At 45.1% G+C, this 20,510-nt stretch overlaps 1 protein-coding gene across 1 annotated transcript; it reads right to left on the reverse strand.

The window, feature by feature from the left end:
• Positions 1 to 11,277: 11,277 nt before the first annotated feature.
• Positions 11,278 to 19,839, reverse strand: SLC25A5 (solute carrier family 25 member 5). The gene is made up of 4 exons (XM_053374644.1): positions 19,573 to 19,839; positions 15,053 to 15,539; positions 14,790 to 14,930; positions 11,278 to 11,650 (listed from the first exon to the last, which is right to left on the reverse strand). Exons 1-4 carry the CDS (start codon positions 19,681 to 19,683, stop codon positions 11,493 to 11,495), a joined length of 897 nt encoding a protein of 298 aa, XP_053230619.1. The 5' UTR covers positions 19,684 to 19,839; the 3' UTR covers positions 11,278 to 11,492.
• Between the last annotated feature and the right edge of the window lie 671 nt (positions 19,840 to 20,510).

Consider the following 20,510-nt stretch of genomic DNA (forward strand, 5'->3'; position numbering starts at 1 on the left):
TTCTTGTAGGAGAATTACTTGGAATAAATTAACAAATTTTAAGAAGTCTGGATCAGATTTCTTCCCCCTCCATCCCGCAATATTCCAGCATAGAAATGACATCGAGGAGTGGTTGGGTTGGTCGTTAGGTAGTCAGATCATATGGGAATGGGATTCTAAATTAGGGAGAGTTTCAGCTTCAAAAAAATCAGTAATTTTCCTTTGAGAAGGTGGCAATCGTGCTATACATCCCAACTGTTTAGATTTATTGGGGTGGTTTGGCTGTAAAGTCGTGCCACTCGTCTCGCTAAAGGCAGATGTTAGGCCTAAGATAGTCGACTTTTCAGAGCCAGATGGTAGAGTTAGGGGGGTATTACTTAGAGAGAGCGAAATTAAGTCAGCAGGTATCGTGCCACTAGTTGAGTGATCATTAACTGTTTGGATAGTTTTGTTAATATGACCTGTCGGGTATTCAACCAGATCACTCTTCGGGGCTAAAAATAAAATAGAGTTGTCTCTCATTTGTTGGTCTGGTTCAGCTGGTTCTGTTACCGGTTCGATGGTATCTATGGATTTATTCAACTTGCACACGTTAGAAGAGAGTGGGTTAATAAAGTTACAAGTAAGTGTACCCATATGGGGCACTTTACATGGAGAGCCTAATTCAGATTCGTTAAGTTCCCTCATTTTGTCCCAGGCAGATGTTGTAGCCATATTTGCCTCAGAGATGGGGTGCATGCTAGATGGGTCTGGTGCTGGGGTTTCCGCCTCCAGAATATGGGAGAGTGGATTCATCTCCGCAACAACCAGTTGGCTGGTAGGGGTGGGTGCCTTCCCAACCCAGTGGTCATGGGAAGAAATAGCTGGAGACTCTAATGGAAGATGAGCAGAAGGGGAAAGACCTCCCCTCGCCCCTCTGCCACATCTGGCTGGATGAAATGCCAGAAAGGTGTGTCCGCCTGAAAGAGGGCAGTCAGGCTTGCGACTGGGGCTGAAAAGAGACACGGAGGCCCAACTCACTGTCTACTAGATCGAGTGCTATGTCCTTACAAGGGCCAGGTGAGGTAGCAGCTGGTCAGGCTGGGCATTGGCCAAGTGTCTCTGTGGGGCTCAGAAAGTTCCCTCACTGGTCCAACCTGGCTGTGTCGCCGCTCCCTGCCCTCCCTGCCAGGCTCCCAGATGGTTGTTGTAGTGGTGAACTGGATGGACAGTAGTACTACTTTGGAATGGGAGCCCAACCTTGAATAGACGAGGGCATTACATTTTGGAGGAATTAAGATGGCCACCAGCCCCCACAGTCAGGAGCCACGTTGGTATGGTTGCTGCCCAAGGCTAAGTGGCTGCATGGTGAGTGGCAAGATGTTCAGCGTGTCAGATTTCATCACAGGCACCAGACTCGCTACACATGAACAAGTTGTGTACAAATGTAGACTTGCCATGGACAAATTTAATGATATTTGGAATTCATTTTTATAAATACCATACTAGATTAAGATCTGGTTGACTACAATAACAAGTCCCACCCTTTTGGGGGGGTAATGTAAGCAATATATTTTTGTTGTTGTTGTTGTTCTTTGTTTTCTACATGGGTACTATTTCTTGTTTCTTCTTTTTTGTGTCTTATCTTACTCTGCACACTTGTAATTTTGTACTTTTTTATTTTTCAGTAAGGAATATAAGCGCTCTCTTTCTTACACACACACACACACACACACACACACACACACACAGAGGCACCATGCTGAAAGCCTCCTGAAGTCTGGCCCAGGTGCTCCTAGAAACCTGGGGTTGCATTCAACTCACTTTTGCTCAGAGTAGTAAATTGAAGTCAATGGGCACGACCAACTAAGGTCCATTAACTTCAAAGGGCCTAGTCTAAGCCTAAGTTAGTCAAATACAGCAGTGTTACTATTATGAGCCTCCCATGCTGCACTCAGCCCATATATATGATTAATTAAGCCTTACATCACAGAAAAAACAATACTGGCAGGCTTCCAGTGACCTTCACTCCAAGGATACGAAACCCAATATATTTGCTGAAATTCCTGAGATCTCTTAGCACTCAGAGACTCAGGTATGCTCAGCAAAATTTATACCACTTTGGGAGTGTAGGGATGAGGTGGGCTACATATTAGAATACTCCCCTCATCCAAACAACAACAAAAACCCAGCTCCATGCATGAACAAAAACCATACATGAGGGCAAACTTTGCCAACCTGGTGTCTTCCAGATGATTTGGAATATAACTCTCATGAGACCAAGCCAAGGGGCAATCAAAAAAGAAAACAGCCTTTTTAAATTTTTACAGACATACTGTACCTTTGCTGCCAATCCTGTAGTCTAAAAACATAGGCGAGGTAGAAAATAAAAACAAGGCAAGGGGCACTCCAGGAATAGTTTTATTTGAAATAACGGTTATTCAGTATTACTACACTCTGTTTTTAATTTAGAACTGTCGTGTACCGAGGGCAGTAGTTCAGTGGTAGAACACAGACAATTGATTGATGTTGATTTTTACACCACTCATGGCCCGGTGTAGCTCCGATACGACATATGAAGGTTTTGCTGTCTTCCCTGGGAAATTCCCTTTAGAATTGCCTTTTATTTGCTCATATGAGTTGAGGTGGCTTTTGATCTAGTGTGGGCTGAATTCTTTACAATTGGTGGGGGTTAGGGGACATTGTGCGTGAATTTGTTTTATGTGTGTAGATCTGTGCATGCTGCAGTGCTCAGCAGCAAGGCTGTATTCCGATGGCATGAATATCACGACGACCAGTAGATTCCTATCTGCTGCAGCCTTCATCTGCCTTCACAGCTGTTGAAACATACCGCTTCTTATCTTCCGCCTGTTCTGCCGTTGAGGACTTCTTGGATCATTCTTGGTCTAGCTCCTCCCCTTTGACCTTACCGCCTTGGGTGACCCAGCTGGGAGTATGAGACTCCCAATGGCTTCGCTCACAAGGGTCATAGGAACATGCAAGCCCACTCACCTCGACAAGGTGATGATCCAGTGAGTGAGTTCACCTTTTCCACTCTGATTCCTTCCAGATATTTTCAACTGCAGCTCATAGTCCAAAACCTCTGGAATGTTCCAGGTTAGCAAAGACTGAGCTAGATGGACCAGTGGTCTTCCTCAGCAAAAGGCAACTTCTTTTGTCTTTGGAATTGTGGAAGAAAGGCAGAACATTAATAAAGCAGTGACACTTTAATAATTCCATGTGTTCTTTTGTGTGTGTGTGTGTTTTTTTAAAATCACAGGTCCTTCCCTACTAGAAATGATTTCTAATGCTGGAGGAAGCTGAAATTCTGAACATTTATTTAAATTTTATTTTTTAAAATGATTTTTGTGGTTTATTTATCAAAATTTAGAGCACCAAAATTCTAAACTAAAAGTTACCTGCAGCGCTTTACTGTTCTCAAAGAAGGAAAGGTTCTGTGCACTGCCAGATATCTGAAAATCACATTGTCTACAAAAGCTTGCAGGCAGGAGGATGAAAAAACTGTAGGTAGGACTCACACTTTCTGAAGGAAGCAGCATACCTGACGCTTGGCCTGAACCTGCTGAGCAACTTGTTTGACAGGTAAGCAGCTTTGGAGATAGAGGAAAGTTTCTACATCTGGTTTGGTTTGGCCTAAACCAAACTGCACCGCTGACATGAACACATGTTTTAACAAGATTTTATTTTTTTGTAGCATAGATTGGAACAGATTGTCTTTAGCGTTTGTTTGCTTTTGCACACGTTGACGTGGGATTTTCGGAAAGCTATTATGTCAGGGAGATTTTTCTCATATACCTCTACGGGAAGGTGTGTTTTCTTCTTATTCTGTGGGACAACATCTGTTCTCTGTTGCCCAAGCACTGGAACTCCCTGGTTCATATCACCTTTTGCTTCTTTATGTTCCAGTGCAGGTGTAAAGCTTCTTGCTGCAGCGGTATTTTGACCTAACCATATTCTAAAAATGTACTCTGCCAGGCATTTCCTAGATTGTTGGCTTTCATCCATTCTGTATTTTAAATTGTTTTTAGGGTCTTAAAAAAAATACGTTTGCTGCTTTGGATGCTTCATTTGAAGTGAAAAGACGGCATGTAAACATATTAAACAAACAAATATCTCAGCCTAAAGCCTGAGGTGGTACAGTCCAGAAAGAGCTGTACCACATTCTATTTCTGAACATACTTTTCTTTTTTCACTCTTACAGTGAAATCCAATTCATGGAGGTACAGGATTGTACCATTAGTCTTCTGGATCTTGTGCACAGTACTTGCTGGTATTATTTACTGATTTTTTTTACATGTATCCAGCTTAAAAGCTCCCTGGACTAGCTCCCTGGACCAGCTTAAAAGCTCCCTAGACCTATCTGTGATAGGACATGGTGACATCTGTTTGATCAACATATAGTTCCTAGTAGTGCTGGCTTTTGCCATGAACTGGCAATTATTTATCCATGTGCTCCTCCCTCCCTCTGTCTTTTTATTGGGCCATGCTCTTAAGGTCAAAGTACTTCTCTGGCAATAACTTTTCAGCCGGCTGCTTGCCCTCCCCTACAGAGCATAGAGATGCATTCTTCACATTGTGTAAAATTCCTGCTCAGCACAAACACACGGTCACTAAAGCAGTCAGCAGGAGGCCTCAAGCATGAAGCAGCAAGAGAAACCAGCATGTTGGACATTCTTCAGATCCTATTAGGACCAAATTACTGTGACGATTTAACACGCAAATGACTGCTAATTAAGGGATCAGAACTGGCATGGAGGGGAGGGAGATTAATATTGTCCTCTCCCACTGCAGTCCCAAGGAAAACCCCTCCTTTGAGCCTAGAGTTTGTTTTGGGGGAAATTCCCCAATGGGTCCCTTTGCACCCATAAATCTATAGGAAGGCAGTGCCAACACTGGAATGCTGGTATCGTGGGGCCTGCTGATTTGTCAATGAGGTTTGTGCCAGCTTAAACTCCCACACAGTATACAATGGTTGACTCTTGTTGGTGGCAGTGCAATGGTCAAACTTTAGCCACAAACTATTTTCCTTATTAAAACTGCTAACATGAGAGCTGGAAGCCAGGTAATTAACTTGCAATTATCTAAAAGGAAACTGTGCAACACATTAGTTGTATGAATGCTTTTGGGCTCCAAGATGAATATCTTATCACAGAATTGAAGAGTTGGAATGGACCACAAGGATCACCTAGTAAAACACAGGAATCTTTCACCCAGTGTGGGGCTCAAACCCACAACCCTGAGATTAAATGTCTTCTGCTCTGACCAGCTGAACTATCCCTTCTCCTCCTGTACAAGCCCAGCCGAAATGAATGGCAGGCCTCTGGCACAGTTTCCATTCTCTTCAGAGCTTGTGCAGATGACTTTCCCAACAAATGACCTAGTATCTAACACAACTTCTTGTCAATGAAAGATTGTAAGTAACTATCCCAATTAAAGCACTCTGTAAATAAAAAGTAATGTATGTGAAAGAAGCTCCCTTTTAGGTCATAAATTGACTATATACAACTTCCCAAGCTCCTATGACATATCATCCCTTCCTGGGCAACCTTCTGGGACCTCGTACTAGGGGCGGTTGGTGCCAGCATCAAAAGTGAGGAAAAGAGCATGGACGTGACTCTTACCTTTGCACCACTGTTTATTACACTCCAGCCATGCAGAAGTCAAAGGTTTCTACAACACACACACACACACACCCCATGCATACCTCTTTTCTGGCAACCAAGAAACCTTGCCATGGCTCAAGGACACAGGGACACATTGCAGGCAGACAAAAGCACCTGGGGAGCACAAGGATCAGGGCTGGTGAGGAGGTGTGGTCTTGCAGAGGGGCATGTTTGGGAAGAGTCATGAGGCCCTGATAAGAGGAGGCAGCCTGAAGGGCTGGAGGCTCCTGTTGCCTGATCAAGCATACTGTCCCGCTTTGGGGACTTCTACTGCCAACTATAATTGCACAATAGTTAGTTAGCATCTGAGGAAAGTGAGCAGGGAGAATTGGGGCAGGGAGGGAGTTGCCCCTGTACTTCTGCTGGAGGATTGTTACTCACCAGGTAATCGTGGGGAAGTCAAAGATTACTCACTTGAACGTTTTCACTACCAGAAGTAGTAGAGTGAGCAAGTGAGCACACTACTACTACTGATGCACATAGAGACCTACTACTACTACTACTACTACTACTACTACTACTAGCTTTTGTTGGCATAAGTTAAAACAGTAAAATCATACAAAGTCATCCAAATACATTGAAAATCCAAACACATACAATATATAAAAGACTAGATAGCCACCACTGAATAAATCAGGCAACTTTAGATTTAGCTTTAAAGATCTCGGCTAAGCACCCCTGAAACAATCTTGGTTGTTTCAGGGGTATCATCCCTCAACAAATACTGGCTTACAGGCTCTTTTTAAATCTATAATTTTGAGCTGTAAGGGTGTCACTAGGAAATCTCTGTGATGGGTGTTGAGAAGAGGGCAAACCAAAATGACTTTCACTAGTTTGATTTCCCTCAATTGTTAGGGGTAGTAAGTTAGGTGTAAAATAGCACACTATTTTCCCAACACTACTGTTTCTCCAGGAAAAGAAACTGTTATATAACCCAATTTGGCAAGAGATAAATTGGGCTGGGGGAAAGGGAAGAAGCAGCAGATGTCTAGAGGGGAAAGCTGCTGTGTTGCTCATCTGATTTCAACATATCTGACTCATAAGGGGATATGTTAGTGCTATTTATTAAGCAATTCATAGCCTAAGTGGACACACCTTGATTGCTAAGAGGGATGAGTGAATTTACCAATTTTGGTTTCCCACAGCTTCTCATTTGTTTCCACCTTTAGTTCAGTGCTCCACATTTCCACATCAGTTTGAGATTATTATTTTTTAAGTCCTCATGAAAATTATTAAGCATTTTAATGCAAATTTATCCCAATATACACATTTAGATATTTTTCCTAGTATACATACTTTTCTGAAGCAATTCTCTCTAATGTAATTCTTTTTGTTTTGTTATTTTCACTAATATATGCATTTTAGCCAAGCATATGCATTTTTGTACACATTAATCGGCTGGAGAACTGGATTTCCGTAGATTTCTGCAGTCTGCATATTATTTCTGAAACAGCAAATTGGGCAGGTTCACTTTTAAATGCAGAGCTCTGCCAATAACAACCTTTCTCGATGCCATCTTGGCCAGAAGTTCACATTTAAATGCAAACTGAATCAGATTATTGCTCCATCTCTTCCTTTGCAGCTTTCTTGAGTGTTTTAGTCTGACTGGCATGTGTTTTTGAACTACGATCACTCTCCTTACTTGCCTGGGAGAGAGACTTGAGTGTGTGAATGCACCTGTCCTACCGTTCAAAGATAAAATTAGCTGACCCACTCACTTTTGCTCCTGGGCATATCCATTCCTGGCAGGTTGCCTAGAAGAAAATGCAGCCCTTGGGCTGAAAAATGTTGTTGTTTGTTGTTTGTTGTTGTTGCTTAGTTGTTTAGTCGTGTCTGACTCTTCGTGACCCCCTGGACCAGAGCACGCCAGGTACTCCTGTCTTCCACTGTCTCCCGCAGTTTGGTCAGACTCATGTTTGTAGCTTCGAAAACACTGTCCCACCACCTCGTCCTCTGCCGTCCCCTTCTCCTTGTGCCCTCCATCTTTCCCAACATCAGGGTCTTTTCCAGGGAGTCTTCTCTTCTCATGAGGTGGCCAAAGTATTGGAGCCTCAGCTTCAGGATCTGTCCTTCCAGTGAGCACTCAGGGCTGATTTCCTTCAGAATGGAGGGGTTTGATCTTCTTGCAGTCCAATGTTGCTACCCAATTTATATTTCACAGAGGATGATGCTATTAACTGTTACTAGCCACAATGGCTTTTCTCTACCTATGCTGTTGGGAGGCAATATCCTTAGGAATGTCAATTGCTAGGAATCACCAACTGCGGTAGTGCTATAGGATTCAGGTCCTGCCATTGGGCTTCCCATTGAGGCATCTTGTGTGCCAGTGTGAGAATACCAAGCTGGGTATTTGGTCTGATCCAGCAGCTTCCTATATTCTAACTGCTGGGCCACAGCAGGCAATCTTAGAAGAGGCACTGTTTACCAAGTGTGAGGGAATAAGAAATACCTCTCTTAAAATGGTTCTTCCCATCTGCAGCTTTTGTAAGTATTTATAATAAAAATATTACATATAAACAAACATGCTGCTAGATTAACCAATGTACCTTCTTAGCCATTGTGGGTTTTAATAAAATAATCTAACTAGTTTATTGATGAAATCTTGCAGTTCTATTGATGACTACACATGGCCCAGCTCTCCACGATATTGCAATCAAGTGACGTAGCATAGCTGCTAAGAGCAGATGCAATGAGATCCCTCGTTAAAATTTCACCTCTCCTGTGATAGCACTAAATACCCTTGGGCTGTCCACTCTCTGCCAGCCTCCCACATCAGCCATATAGAGCTAAAAGTGGCCTGTTATACAGACTGTTGTAAGAATTACTAGACAACACATGCTCAGCCAAGCATTTGAGCGACAAGAAGACACTACTATTCTTTCTGCTTCTGATGTTGGAGCATAAGTGTTGCTGTTTCTGTGAGCCCAAGTGGCACCACCAAGGGAGGTGCCAGCTAGTAGAAGTACAAAATATATTTACGGGGAGAAACCCTAAGGAGGGGAAAACTCAACAGCAATCTGTTGAGGACTGAATGTGTTCACTGCTAGCTGGCTGATCAGGGGAAGAAAAGAAGAGATAAGAAAACCAGGTGCAGAACAGAATGAAGTACTGAAGAGATCAAGGCTGACTGACTGGAACAGACACGCTCCACACCTCCAAGGTTTGTTGCAAGTCCTACTTGCACAAAATTATGCACAACCACACCTTTAAGTCCCCATCAGCTGGATGCTTAATGTTACCTGGAGTGCATCCCAAAATAGTGTTGCAAGGGACCTTACTGGGTTTTCCCCTTGAAAGAAAAAAGTAAGGAATATATTATGTTAGTAATAGTTCTATATGCATTAGCATATATATATAATAATGTGTGGATGTGAAATTGATTACATTTAGTGTGCTATAATTATACCCTCTTTATTGCCCTTTTTATTTTTTTCACGCACTCTTTCTTTCTTCACTTTATTTTTAAAAAAGAAGAAAGGCACTTCCTATTGTACATTTAACATGAAGGATTAATTTCAACCTCCAGTAGGAAGGTGGTGAACTTGCTGAACTGGAAATCCCAATCCCAATGGCTTCTTTCCAATCCAAGCTGCAACACATGGCAAAGGAATCTGGGCCTTTTTGGAACGGGCAACCAGGGGACTTCAGCCAGCCGTGTAAGCATGATGAAACTGCTGCATATCACTCATATCACAGTTGCACAGAAGAGGAGGTGGTGGCTGTACAGTGAGGGAACCATAGCTATGGTGTTGATTCCAGGTCAGCTCACTTGCCAAGCCGGTCATTGGAACTGAACTCTGTGTTCCAGTTAATGCCTTTTAACAATTATGGTCTCCATGTGCAGCCAAGTACTACACAATGAAACTTTCTGTCACTCAGACTGGTGAAGCAGGAAAGAAAATGGGAACTGGTTTCCCTAGAGCATAGTAGAAGTATTTCATTCGCATTCCCCCAAGCTGCGAAGTTTGGGGTAGCCTTAGACATCAAATGTGTTTTGCTGCAATTGTGTATTTGCAAGTATTGGTTCTAGCAGTTACTTTGGGAAAGTGTATGCCGAGTGCATTCATGTGTGTTTCTTGGTAGACTTATGGGGCTCAGCAGTAAAATAGCCACATCTTCTTCCAGGACTCTCAAGCAGATTTCTCACTGCCACCACAACCGAGATTTAGCATGCTGTATCCACTCAGTATGATCAGTCCTCAATGGAACATTTGCAATCTTTCCCCCCCTAGTAGGGAATTAAAACAACTCATTCTTCTACAAGCCTTGGGTTTTCCCTAACTTGCCAATTCTTCCTTGTTGTTTCTCCTGTGGCCCTGTTTTAGCTTTAATATAATCCTCCCAGCATCTGCATTTACTCTATTGGTATAGAATAGAATCTATAAGTGAAATGAAGTCCTGCCAGTATGCTTCATGTTTGCATACTAGGCATAAAGTTAAATCTTACCTGTGAAATTTGAAGATAAAAGCCCCATGTTTATTTTCTTCTGTTTACATCTTAAAGCTTTATTTTTTAAAAAAACCTCTATAACAGGTCAATGGATTAGCTTTGCTTATAAACTGGGCTCTTAACAGAGTAGACACTATAATCTGGTGTAGAAGTCAGTGCAATGTTGCCATTGCACATTTTGTCCAACAGGGCCCAAGACTACCCCAAATCTGAGATGCTGTATATTATATTGAGCCATAAAAGATGGGAAAGGGAAGGGTAGCACTTGGGCCAAGCCTATACAATGTTAAGTAACCCCCTAATTTAAAATCAGTCATACAATAAAAAAGGGGAAAGGTAGCATTCTTATTGACTGCTGCTAGCCTGGAAAGAATTATGTCCCCCAAACGCTGGAATCAATGTGCATGGGGAGAAAACTATGAATGATTTTCATGCCACCTGGAGTAGCTCCATCATCTATTGCTGCTAGAGGTGAACATAATTGTAACCAACCTGTGACTTGCAGGTATTAACAGAAAGGTGATTTGGGATGAATGAAGATGGCTTTTATATTTTCTCCTGGATCTTGTAACCTTAACTTCCCAATACAGTACGTGAGTAATTCTAAACAGTTGCTTGGGCTATTGTTTTATATTAGTTTTTGCAGAACTAAGAAGTAAAATTATCAATTCCTGGACAATTAGCCGTTCATAAAATACCACTCATTATCCTTCTTCCTGAAGCCAGCATCAGTATTGTTGGATACCTTGCTAAGGCCCACCTGCTTCCAAGTGGCCAATCAGTGCCTCCTCCTGCTTGTTCCTGTCACTGCTTGTGTGCTTGGAGAGCAGATTTGGCTCACACTCTCCCTCTGGGTGGTTATGCCAGTAGGGCCCAGAAGACAAAGCTATGTAAATTGGTAGAGGTGGCCAGGGCAAGGAGGCGGGTTCATTAGGAGAAGGACCAATCAAGGTCATTTTACTCAAGCCCCGCCCCCCGAAAGCCCCATAGCAAGCACTAAAGCTCCATGCTTCAAAATATACTGCAAAAATAAAACCACCACCCTTATTAAGTCTTCCCAGATGCAATCCACATAATAATGGCACCATTGGCAAAATGCTCATCGATTTAATGGTACTACTCAAAGCAGTGGATAATTCAAGTTATTAATGACAGAATCAAAGCACTTTTGTTTCTGTTTTTAAATTTAAATTTTATTTATCTCAAACTTATTTTAACAGAAGTGACTGAACAAAAATAAAGTTTGAGTCCCATTGTCAGGGGAACAACTTGATAAATGGATCAGGCAAGTAGAACTGTGGCCCTCTGCCAACCAGTAGAAACCTCAGTAGGAACTGATAAATAGTTTTGACGCAGTCCATGAACATAACATAGTAAGTGCCATCCGGGAGGGGAGCAGCTTATGTGTATTTCTTGATTTCGTCGTACAAGACTAGGACGAAAGCACCACCCATTCCTCTGAGGACGTTGGACCAAGCACCCTTGAAGAAAGCCTTGCCTCCTTCGTCACGGCCAATCTTCCTCCAGCAATCAATTGTACCAGAGTACATGATGTCAGCTAAAGAAGAAAAGAGAAAGGAAACTTGGCATGGGAGAGCAAGTGATTCTTTAGATGCATACTGCAATCCTGCTGTTCTGTTTGGCTTCCGCACACATATTGATTTGTGCAGCATGAATGCATGCAAAATATGAATTTAGGAAGAAGCCCCGGGAAGTCTACCATTCAGCATGGGGGGGACGGACGGACAGGAATGGAGTAAAGTGGAATCAAGGCTGAGATAAGGAAGGAATAGGCTTAGTTATGGACTAAGCCATTAGCAGGGCAAGGGAACTAGAGGGCTGAGCCAAAGGCAAGAGCGGTGAAGACATAGTACTCTTACATCCCACTATCTACCATGTTTACTTTGCATTCAGGGTAAAAATACCTAACACCAGTGGCAAGCCTACATTAGATGGTCCCTGAAGCTTGAACTGCTATGGGGCCCCCATCACAAACAGCAACAAGGTCTGGGTAACTACTGTTACCTTCTTCAGTGGGGTTGTTGCACAACAGATCACAATTTTTATTTTTATTTTATTAACTACTGCATCTCAGATTTTGGTTAAAATTTCTGTACCTTGGGTTAAGAACGTAATTCGTTCTGGAGGTCCGTTCTTAAACTGAAACTGCTCTTAACCTGAGGTACCACTTTAGCTAATGGGGCCTCCCTCCCGCTGCCACCGGAGTATGATTTCTGTTCTCATCCTGAAGCAAAGTTCTTAACCCGAGGTACTATTTCTGGGTTAGCAGAGTCTGTAACCTGAAGCATCTGTAACCTGAAGCATCTGTAACCCGAGGTACCACTGTACTGGATTATCTCACATATCAAAGTCACTGGTGTGAACAATTTTTTTCCTATGCCTTATAGTTTTCCAGTTGTGGAACTCAAAATAGGTCTACTAGACCCAAAAATTTTAAGCAATGTGGACTAAAGTGACTTCTGGGACTCTTCTGGGATTAGGGGCCCTGAATTTTAAGCTTCATTAGTTTTAAGGTAGATCTGTCCCTGTCCAACAAACCTACTTCTGGGATAATCTGCAGCAGTTCACCAGAGGGATAGGAAGTGGAACAAAATTCTCCCATTGGCTGAGTGTGCTAGCCATTCAGGGCCACTTATTACCACATGTAGCCAAACAGAAATAAGGATCTAATACTGTAGCACATATTTAAAGGGAAAAGAGTGCCTAGGAACATAGGAAGTTAGTAAAGGTAAAGGGACCCCTGACCATTAGGTCCAGTCGTGGCTGACTCTGGGGTTGCGGTGCTCATCTCGCTTTATTGGCCGAGGGAGCCGGCATACAGCTTCCGGGTCATGTGGCCAGCATGACTAAGCCGCTTCTGGCAAACCAGAGCAGCGCACGGAAACGCCGTTTACCTTCCTGCCGGAGCGGTACCTATTTATCTACTTGCACTTTGACGTGCTTTCGAACTGCTAGGTTGGCAGGAGCAGGGGATTCGAACCGCTGACCTTCTGATTGGCAAGTCCTAGGCTCTGTGCTTTAACCCACAGCGCCACCCACATCCCTTACATAGGAAGTTGCCTTGTACCAAATCAGATCACTGGTTCACCTAGCTCAGTGCTGTCCACACTGGCTGTCCTCAGTTCTCTAGGGTTTCAGTCAGGAATCTTTTCCAGCACTACCTGGCGATCCCAGGGATCAAATGCATGAAAAGTAGGCATTCTTCCGCAGAGCTACAGCCTTTCGAGCCACTCATCTTGCCAAGCATGATAAAATGTGTTTTCCTTTAGTTAATGGCCGCATGTTTGGAATTTGTATAGATTGCAGTGCTTGTGGTCTGTACAAATTGGAAGTACTTATCAAAAGTACCCTGTAGTGGTAAAGAATGCTTTCCCTCTTAAACTATCCAACCCTCTAATTATTCTGGAAGCTTTTGAAGGGAGAAATGGACAGATGCTAGGAGCTTGTATTAAATGGTGAAACTGAGGTGCATGAGTTTACTTGACTTGGTCATGCAGCAGGTGAGCTGGATGACCTTTGGGTAATTTCCAGTTATGTATTTAACAAATATTCACTGTTTAAGACTGGGAGCGATCATATACACAGAATGTATCTAAAGGACATTTAGCCCATCTGCTCTCACATGATAGAAACCCCCTGGCTCTCTATTGCTGAAGAGATCACTAAAGGAGCAAAAGACAGGCCAAAGAGTCAGCTTTACCCTGGCTTCCAGAAGTCTAGCATCTTCCTCAAATTTCTAGGTCTTGCATTTCTCTTATAGGATTTCTTATTCTGAAGTAGAATTGGTACACTTGCAGCTAACATGACAGACCCATCAGCCAAGAAGCAGTCCATCTTATGCCTATGCTCAATCTATTCTAATAAAATTTAGAGACACTCCAGAAGGCAGTGTGGCTCTTTTTTCTTTTATAAACCAGTCCCTCTGTCCTTTAGCAAGAAACATCTCTTCCACAACACTCCATTTACCTGCGTGAAGTTTCAGAACAAAATTGGTCATCTACAAGAGTTGCATGCTTTTGTTTGAAACAAGCTCTAGCTATGATTTCCACCAGGGAAAACCAGGTAGTAGAGCCAAGCTTGAACTTCAGATATTATCATCAGCAAGAACCAACAATACATAGCTAGAAGGGACACACTTTCAGTCTGGTAAAGTAGACAATGCATTGTGCCCTCAAAACATGCCTGCTAGGTAAACGTAAAGGATCCCTGGACAGTTAAGTCCAGTCAAAGGCGACTATGGGGTTGCGGCACTCATTTCACTTTCAGGCTGAGGGAGCTGGCATTTGTGCAAAGACAGATTTCCAGGTCATGTGGCCAGCATGACTAAACCATTTATGGTGCAACAGAACACTGTGATGGAAGCCAAAGTGCACAGAAACACCACAGTGGTACCTATTTATCTACTTGCACTGGCGTGCTTTTGAACTAGGTTGGCAGGAACTGGGACAGAGCAACAGGAGCTCACTCAGACATGGGGATTCAAACTGCCAACCTTCTGATCAGCAAGGCCGAGAGGCTCAGTAGTTTAGACCACAGCACCACCCATGTCCCTGCTGGGTATACAGCCACAGGTCCCACATATGTGGGACTGTGCAGACATCACAGAGGTGGCAAAAAGATCTAGCAAAACCACCAGCTGTGCTTTCTGTGCTCCCTGCAGCAGCTTTGATACTTACCACCTTTGCGACCAGATTGCATCATCATACGCCGCCGAACTGTATCAAAGGGATAAGAGGTCAGGCCAGCAACAGCAGTAACCGACTGAGCAATCATCCAGCTGATCAAGATGTGTGTGTTCTTTGGATCAGGAAGCATCCCTGTGAAGTGAAGAAATCAGAAATAAGGGGAAATGCTGTTTTGAGCATCCATACTTCCGAACTTTGAATGGGAAGCCATATAAAACTACCAAAAGGCCCCAGCAAAAGCCCAAGAAAATTACCTTTTGCAGTATCGTAGATACCAAAATAAGCAGCTCTGTAGATAATGATGCCTTGGACAGAGACGTTGAAGCCTTGGTACAGTCCCCGAAGGCCGTCCGACTTGAAGATTTTGACCAGGCAGTCTCCAAGCCCCTTGAATTCACGCTCAGCCCCAGCTTTTCCCACATCAGCCGCCAGACGGGTTCGGGCGAAGTCGAGAGGGTAGACAAAGCACAGAGAGGTAGCACCAGCAGCACCACCAGATGCCAAGTTTCCAGCAAAGTAACGCCAGAACTGGGTTCTTTTGTCGACGCCACCCAGGAAGATCTGCTTGTATTTGTCTTTGAAAGCAAAGTTGAGGGCCTGTGTGGGGAAGTATCTGATAACGTTGGCCAAGTTACCACGCCAGAAGGACAGGAAACCTTGCTCTCGAGGGATCCGGACCACACAGTCAATGATGCCCTTGTATTGCTTGTCTGCTGTGATCTGCATACTCGCATGTTGCACCTGCCAAAATGGAAAGTGGACATTAAGTCTGGCTGCATAGTTAGTGACATAATCCATAGCAAACCATAGCTGATGTTAACCATGGTTCATAAAAGGTAAAGGTACCCCTGACCATTAGGTCCAGTCGCAGACGACTCTGGGGTTGCATGCTCATCTTGCTCTATAGGCCAAGGGAGCCGGCGTTTGTCCGCAAGACTAACCCACCTCTGGCGAACCAGAGAAGCGCACAGAAACACCATTTACCTTCCCACTGATGTGGTACCTATTTATCTACTTGCACTTGACGTGCATTCAAACTGCTAGGTGGCCAGGAGCTGGGACCAAACAACGGGAGCTCACCCCATCGAGGGGATTTGAACTGCTGACCTTCCAATTGGCAAGCCCTAGGCTCTGTGGTTTAGACCACAGCACCACCCGTGTCCCATACCATGGTTCATAAACCATGGTTAAAACAGAGGTGTCTTGCAGACTATCATTTTAACCATGACATGCTATGCCACAACTGGATTTATCTCTCTGTAGTCTTCTCCTTAGGCTCCTAAATACTATCCCAAAAACCATTTCACTGTCAATGCCTGAATGTTCACTGGCAATGTGGCTCTTCCCAAGCTTAAGAAATCTAGCATAGTTGCTCATTTTTCTCCACAATATGGACCAAAGCTCTAACTTAGCCCGGGGGGGGGGGAGGTCCTGTGGCCCTTCTAGATATATAAAGGTAAAGGTAAAGGGACCCCTGACCATTAGGTCCAGTCATGACCGACTCTGGGGTTGCGGCGCTCATCTCGCTTTATTGGCCGAGGGAGCCGGTGTACAGCTTCCGGGTCCTGTGGCTAGCATGACTAAGCCGCTTCTGGAGAACCAGAGCAGCGCACAAAAACGCCGTTTACCTTCCCGCCGGAGCGGTACCTATTTATCTACTTGCACTTTGACATGCTTTAGAAGGTTGGCAGGAGCAGGTACTGAGCAACGGGAGCTCACCCCATCATAGAGATTCGAACCACCGACCTTCTAATCGGCAAGTCCTAGGCTCTGTGGTTTAACCCACAGCGCCACCCGTATCCCCTCTAGATATATACTTAAACATATATTTTAAACAATAGAACAATCAGTATCAAGCTATGTGAGAAAACATAGTACATCATTCTTTACACACAGAATCAGAGTTGGAAGGGACCCTGACAATTATCTAGTTGAACCCCCTGCAATGCAAAAATATGCAGGTGTCCCATACAGGAATCAAACCTGCAGCCTTAGCATTATCAGCACCATGCTCTAACCAGCTGAACTGTCCAGAGACACTGGAAATTACAGTTTAAATACTCAAATACAGGCACGTCACCCATGTGATAATGAAGATTAATATAACAGATGTTGTGGCGATATTTATTTCCAGAAGAAGACTACTGGCTGCCACTTGAACTCCAACTCCCCTCATTCCCAACTCTTGGGCTTGGGGAGACTGATGGGAATTGGAGTCCAATAACATCTGGAGGGCCATAGGTTCCCGATGCCTGCTGTAACCGAATAAAGGGAGGTTATTGGGGAAACCAAGTAGCGCACGTCAAGGCTCAAGTTAGAAGTATCATGTTACAAGACCTAAATCATTCTTTCTGACTCACAAGTACTTACAGGAAGCAGGGCCTGTGCATTTTTCTTCCACCATTTAGAACTACAGTGGTACCTTGGTTGTCAAATTTAATCCGTTCTGGGAGTCCATTCAACTCCTGGAACCATTCGAAAACCAAGGTGTGGTTTCTGATTGGCTGCAGGAGCTTCCAGCACTTAATTGGAAGCCACGTCGGACGTTCGGCTTCCAAAAAACGTTCGCAAACCGGAACACTTACTTCCAGGTTTGTGGTGTTCGGGAGCCAAGCTGTTCAACAACCAAGGTACCACTGTACACACTGAAGACTAAGAATTAAGTTTCAGTTTCTTCTTCCCAGCCTATTGCAATAGGAGAAAGACCTTGAATGCCCCTTTTGTCCTTTCTAGGCACACTTGACCCAGGCCTAATCACAAACCATCATTTTCAGACCTATGTTAACATAAAGTTTAAGTGCAGTTTTTTGCCTCTGAGGCATGAAAGCAAGAGTGATCACCATGGACTCGAAGTAAGCTTCAGGAAAACACCAGGCCTTCAGGCAGAGATTAAACTTTAGCTTAACAAGACAAGAGAGAGGTAGGCTTAAAAAAAAGAATAGAATAGAATCTCAGTCCGATAAGAGAATCCTGTATCCTAGCTGAACCTAATAACCACCTGATAGGTCATCTCTCAAATCTGTATTCAGGCTCCATTCTATTTAGCCTCTGGCAAGATAGCCAGACAATGCCTGTAATCCAGCCAATGATAACTTCATTGCAAGGTGACCTCTTACAAGGGGTTGTGCCCAGATCATTGAGGTGTTCCAGATCTCATAAAGGCCCCAAGGTGTCCACAGCACAGTGTTCTAAATCCGCAGGAGGAATTGGAAGGTGACACGACAAACCTGTGTCCCAAATAAAATGGCCAACACATCTCAATTTCCCATCTACCATCTCTGGCAACTGGCAGCTCTTGCAAGTACTCCATAAGGAGCCTGATCTGGCCCTCCTGCCTCTAGTTGCAGACCCCTACCATAGGTTATGATCAGTACTTTCAATCCACCCACATGACCTTGACAGACCTTCTCTTGCTACAACACCCTAGTTTTTGGAAGGCAAGTTTAATTAAATTTTGACGTTTTACTCTCCCGTATGCAGGGAGCCAATCTGTTGATGAAGCAACAAGGATACAAAGACCTGTCAGGTGGCCCATTTATGTAGCAAGACAGTTTCAACTTGGTGTCCATTAGAGATTTGCCTTCAAGGTCACCTGCCCAAACTTTTGGGTTGATTCTTTGAAATAAAACCCTCAGTAAGATTTTTATGGAGTTTTGAGTTTTTATCACAGGTTTTAGCACCATGTGCTATATGCCTCCTTCTCATTTACACAGCCAGGTAAGCTCCAAAGAGGCTCCACTTCAAAGACCTTGGGCTTTGCCCAAAAGCAATGGCACATTGGAGGGGATGAAGTGCCACCTTCCTGCCTCCTCGAATTCCCAGGCGATGCTGCTTGGATGCAGCCACGTTGCCAAGTGGCAGGTTGCCCGCAACGGTAGCAGAGAGAAAGGCAACTCAGGCTCTCTGCGGGGACAGGCCGCGATTTACTCGCCTTGCCCTTCCTTGCCAGCCTCTCCTTCCCCCGCAACTAATCCAACGCCAGGCGGGGATTTGCATAAGCGGAACTAGTTTTCGCCAGCAGCAGCTCCGACGCAAACTGCCAACGAGCGTGGGGTTTCCTCCCCTTCGACCGGCACGTTTAAAGGGAAAAAAAGAACTGCGTGTTCCTTTTGGTACGGGGGCGGGCAGAGGTCGACCGCTTGCCTCGGACCGTCACCAAGGCCTGGGCCATAGGAAACCCCGATCACAAGCCTAGCACAGAATTTTAGGGCTGATCTTGGATGCCAGAGAAAGCTGCGGCCCACTCTCTCTACCTGGGTCACCAAGAGCCTTTTTCCTGGGCAAGCGGAAGGGCAGGCGCCGAACTGAGGCTGGAAATCTAATTTTGTTGCTCTCTTGGGTTCAAAGGCAGGGAACAAAGGATGCTCCGGCCTGCATCTCCTTGGCGCGACCTTGGTGGGGAAGGCAGGGAAGAGAACCGCGGCTTTTTAAAAAAACTCCCTCGCATCTCCTCGGAGCTGGGATAAGCCACGAGGCCGCAGCGCTTCAGACAAAGGCAGAGCGCAGGATCAGCCTGTCGCGCCATAGTGCACGGAACGTCCCAGCGCACTCTGGACAAAAGAGGCCTTTCAACTCAGTCGACCCGCCTCTGACCTCTTTTGAGGAATCCCTGCCCGGCCCCTTCGTCGTCCCCAGCAGACTTCAAAGCCAGTGAGAGCCACCACTTAAAAGATCCCCTTCTTTCTTCCCTCCACCCTCTCCAAATCGTTTCCACCGTTCTCCATCGAAAGGCGCGCGGTTCCACCCACCCAGCCACCCACCCACCCAGTGGTACCTGAAGAAGCAACTTGACTCTCTCGATGGGGGCTACCGCTGTCTTGGAGATCGCGGCTGCCACGCCGCCCGCCAAGAAATCTTTCATGAAAGAAATAGCCGCGTCAGTCATGATGCCGGTGGGAAGAAGGTTGAGCGCTCGGGAAAAAAGTGAAACAAAAACTGCTTTAAGATCCGATCGGAAGAGAAGGGGGAGATGGAGTGGAGATGGCTGCACAAACGGAGATGGAAGGCAGGCTGCCGGCTCACTGAGACCGAGCAAATTAAATGGCCGGTTTTTATACCGCGCAGGCTTTAACGTGGGAACAGAGGGAGGGAGGGGAAACGCGGGCATCTACGTACAGCCGCTTCCCAGTGCCCTGATTGGACCCGAGCTGGAGGGAGGAACCGCAGAGAGAACTGCGGTGGCAATGTGCGAGGGTGGGGGAGTTCTGTGCTCCTTCCTCTTGAGAGACCCCTGGCAGCCAGGGAGTGGGTGGGCCTTGGCTGCCTATGATGCCTTAATACAAGGAAGCCCCGATCCTAAGTTGCCAAGGCTTGCAGCGGATGGGGCGCATCGGAGAAGCGCGCGATGGAGATTGGCTATAACCTTGGGAGGTGGGGGCAGGGCTTCGCTTACGGAATGATGTGGGGTGGGTCTGCACCTGGGTGACGTGCGATGACACAGACGGGGTGTTCCCCAGGCAACCTCAGGAAGGAACAGGCTGTGTGTCCTTAAATGCATTTTCTGGCTGACGGGAGCAAGGTGGAATCGGTGTCCTTCAATAAGAACAGCCCTACTGGGACAGGGGCAAATGGGGCTCGTGGACCTGGGAAAGTAGGAGAAGGCAACTCCTGCAGCCCAGCTGGTACCAAACGTATTGCTCTGCTTTCCCTTGGACCACATCAGGGAGGCCAAGAGGAGGGTCTTGTCATCTGGGCAGCCCAGGACCTCCATAC

The sequence above is a fragment of the Podarcis raffonei genome, chromosome Z (assembly GCF_027172205.1).
Source record: "Podarcis raffonei isolate rPodRaf1 chromosome Z, rPodRaf1.pri, whole genome shotgun sequence".
NCBI classification, from domain to species: Eukaryota; Metazoa; Chordata; class Lepidosauria; order Squamata; family Lacertidae; genus Podarcis; species Podarcis raffonei.

Bases quoted from the DNA above. Each gene is read 5' to 3' on its own strand.
- SLC25A5 (XM_053374644.1), bottom strand. From the start codon at position 19,683: ATGACTGACGCGGCTATTTCTTTCATGAAAGATTTCTTGGCGGGCGGC. The intron at 15,540-19,572 runs GTACCACTGGGT...CCATTTTGGCAG, and splicing joins GAGTCAAGTTGCTTCTTCAG to GTGCAACATGCGAGTATGCA. The intron at 11,651-14,789 runs GTAAGTATCAAA...TTTCTTCTTTAG, and splicing joins GCAATCTGGTCGCAAAGGTG to CTGACATCATGTACTCTGGT.